At 34.5% G+C, this 3,195-nt stretch overlaps 1 protein-coding gene across 1 annotated transcript; it reads right to left on the bottom strand.

Annotated features, from left to right (window-relative positions):
* Positions 1 to 232: 232 nt before the first annotated feature.
* On the bottom strand, positions 233 to 2,851 carry LOC133191543 (uncharacterized). Its single transcript, XM_061327291.1, has 3 exons — positions 2,739 to 2,851; positions 1,411 to 1,548; positions 233 to 512 (listed from the first exon to the last, which is right to left on the bottom strand). Exons 1-3 carry the CDS (start codon positions 2,809 to 2,811, stop codon positions 301 to 303), a joined length of 423 nt encoding a protein of 140 aa, XP_061183275.1. The 5' UTR covers positions 2,812 to 2,851; the 3' UTR covers positions 233 to 300.
* Positions 2,852 to 3,195: the final 344 nt, after the last annotated feature.

The following is a 3,195-nucleotide window of genomic DNA, read 5'->3' on the forward strand; positions in this document are numbered from 1 at the left end:
TTTGAAAACTATGGACTGAGTTGTTCACATCCAATCCTTAGACAAAACCAAGAACTCCTAAGCGAGCAAATCCCCAGTAAGCACTGTTGTTGATAGTCAAAAGTTTGCAGACAAATTGAGAAGTTTTAGCTGCTATATATCTAATTATCTAGATTCTACTTACTAGTATATAAAACTATCAATATTTCTGAAATAGAAATTAAAAAACAAAGACACAAAAAACAAAACACTGTTTTCAACTAACCCAGCTATATTTGAAATTTTTCTAAAGATATCAATCATGCATTTTACATAATCTTTCTATACCAGCTTTGACAAGAAAATGCCCGCTGTCAATGTCAAAAGTATTCCTGGGTGTTGCCATGGGAACGTGGCGTCATTACAGTTGTCCGTGTCACAGATACATTCCACGGAATTGTAGGACTCGGTGCAGGAATCCCGGGTGAACTGTCCAAACAGAGCTGTATGATTTTTATATGTGTTGTTATAGCAACTCCTCACAACTAGAAAACCTAAAACGAAAGTTTTGTTTTTTCTTTATTTCGTCCAAAACAGATGTCTCCCCTTCTCCCTTTCCAAAATCATTTTTAACATCAAAGCAATGACCTTGACCTCACTGATACTTAAGTAATAGGAAACATTGGGTCGAATTTGAAATAATTCAAAGTGTTTCAAAAGCTATAGCCCAGACAATATTTCTGTATCTGATGTGCAACCTGAAAATTTTAGACATATATGTCTTTGAGTTCTGGCTCACGGATCAAGAAGCAGTTTCAGACGTACGGTTGTAAGAAGGGAGAGGGCTAAATTAGTGTATGCCTGCTGGGATTGGGCAGCAGACATAGCCTTTTTTTAGTCACTTTTAATGAAGAAAATTATATATGAATAAATTGTAAGTCAGAAATTTGTACTTAGACTGAGTCCTAGAAAACGTACATGTATAACTTTGAAATATTTTTTTTTAAATTCCTTTATATTTATATTGTTAATTTTTGTTAATTTTCAATTGCCCGTACATTTTTTTAATGACAACATTTTGAATAAGTTCCAAGACCGTTTCATGATCCTGGGGCCAGGTCATGACACACAGTCAGGTCATGGGCAAGGCTTGTAGAGTTATGACCCAGGCACGATATCAATATTTCATTGCCTTGATACTTGAAATATGATTTTAAGCCACCATAAATCAAGGGCAACAAAATAATACAATGGGCAGAAGAACGAAAAAAGAAAAAAACGACAAAACCACATGACTGTATCATACAACTGGGGGAGGGGGGGGGGCATAAATGTATTAAATACGTTTCATACTTTAATTTGGGAAATTGGTGATCAATCATTGTTCTCCAATTATTCACCAAAGCAATTGGATTTTATGGCCTGCAATGAATTTATCGATTTTATAGTTACCATAGAGTTCATCCTCCGTCAGGAGTTTTCTGCAGCCTATGGCGTTGGAGGAACACACTTTGCTGAAGTTTGCAAACAACTTCTTATTGCATGTTTTGTTGGCGTTGGAATTGCAAATATGACATGAAATTGCATCAGCTAAAACAAAATTGAAATATAAATTAAAATATATTAAGTAAAAATTGGCTGCGCCCCCCCCCCTCTTCAATATTAAGTCTACAATTAAGCTTAAAATATTTATGTGAAACATTTGTAGAAATTTTTACGAAGTTGTTAATGTCAGACTGTGACACCTCCAATCATGAGACTAATCACACACCAATTACGTCCTGTAGGTACTTGTGTCATCCGGAGTTAGACCTGTGTTAACTCAAGTGTACATCATTTTGTTGTCCATTATAATATAGATTTGGCTGTCGGTTCATATTACTTTTCTTCTTGTTTATTTGTTTAACCTATAAACTTTATAACTATTGTACACATACTTCACGAGATCAAATTTTCACAAGTTCCCTGAAGTATTAACCCAAAACTTTGAGGTTAGATCAAACTACTAATGTAAATCAATCAAGTAAATAAATAAAATGTGTCATTAAAAGAATTTGTCGCCTCCAATGTCAGGGAGTGATGGACATGATATCAAGATGTGTGTCCGGGTCGTTTTACTTTTCGATGTTCAACAAGAGTTCACAGCAAGTCGAAGAGAGGACAGCAAAACATCAGTCAAATGATTCAAATCAAAGAAATATCCATTGCTTACATGAATTGATTCACGGAATATATCTATTTATATAGTTTCAGTTTTCACCATTTTACCTAAGTAGATTTATACACCCCGAACTCTTTCTTTTTTAATGCGAAACTTTCCTTTCTGACAACCAACTTTTCATGCGTAGATTAAAAGTCATTGTACTTGATTATACCAGGGACCTAACCCCATAATATTTAAAGGAAAAAGACTATAAGCTAGCAATGCTATGTTTGTGGAATCTGTAACCTACAACCTTTGTCGCTTTGACTTTGAATCCATGGGTCAGAGAGACCACGACTGCATTCGAAAGAGAAAAATAACCCTTCCAGAAATAATGTTGCGGTTTTAATACACACTGTATGTACTCATTACTTAAGACAAGAGAATTGGTCTTTTATTTTCTAGCAGTAGTTTTTACTATTTACAGGTAGACGACCGTAGGCCTTCATTGACGTTTTAAAAAGTAGGCTACCATCATGGCGAATATTACGAGATTAGACAATCTGACAGAATACCAGTCTGAATGAGAGCAATATCATTGAAAGAATAATATCTCATTATGGTAGACTCTACTTACCACTTGTAATTAAATGAAGTACACAAATAAATGCAACTACACACAAGGACAAAACATACACTGGTCGCCACATGGTTGATGATGACGCTATCCACACGACGTCATCGGTGTTAGCCTACCAAAGCCTTCAAGCCTTCCGTGCTTGTGTATTTTTTTCCTAACCCGACCAAAATTGCCCGGGGAATATATATATATATATATATATATATATATATATATATATATATATATATATATATATATATATATATATATATATATACAAGGAATAACTGTCTAATTTTTTGGTTTCATGATGTGATCAATCGATTGGATTGCGTGATAATTTGCATAAACGCCGAAGGCGTTTATGCATAAAATTATCACGCAAGCCAATCGATTGATCATCGTCATGAAACCAAAAAATCTGACAGTTATTCCTTATATTTACATGCTCTTGATTCTGCAAATTCACGTG

Source organism: Saccostrea echinata, unplaced genomic scaffold (assembly GCF_033153115.1).
Source record: "Saccostrea echinata isolate AGI-Se365-2 ecotype Australia unplaced genomic scaffold, CSIRO_AGI_Sech_v1 ptg000023l, whole genome shotgun sequence".
Taxonomy (NCBI): Eukaryota; Metazoa; Mollusca; class Bivalvia; order Ostreida; family Ostreidae; genus Saccostrea; species Saccostrea echinata.

Bases quoted from the DNA above. Each gene is read 5' to 3' on its own strand.
- LOC133191543 (XM_061327291.1), bottom strand. From the start codon at position 2,811: ATGTGGCGACCAGTGTATGTTTTGTCCTTGTGTGTAGTTGCATTTATT. The intron at 1,549-2,738 runs GTAAGTAGAGTC...ATTTTGTTTTAG, and splicing joins ACTTCATTTAATTACAAGTG to CTGATGCAATTTCATGTCAT. The intron at 513-1,410 runs GTAACTATAAAA...CTTTCGTTTTAG, and splicing joins GACGGAGGATGAACTCTATG to GTTTTCTAGTTGTGAGGAGT.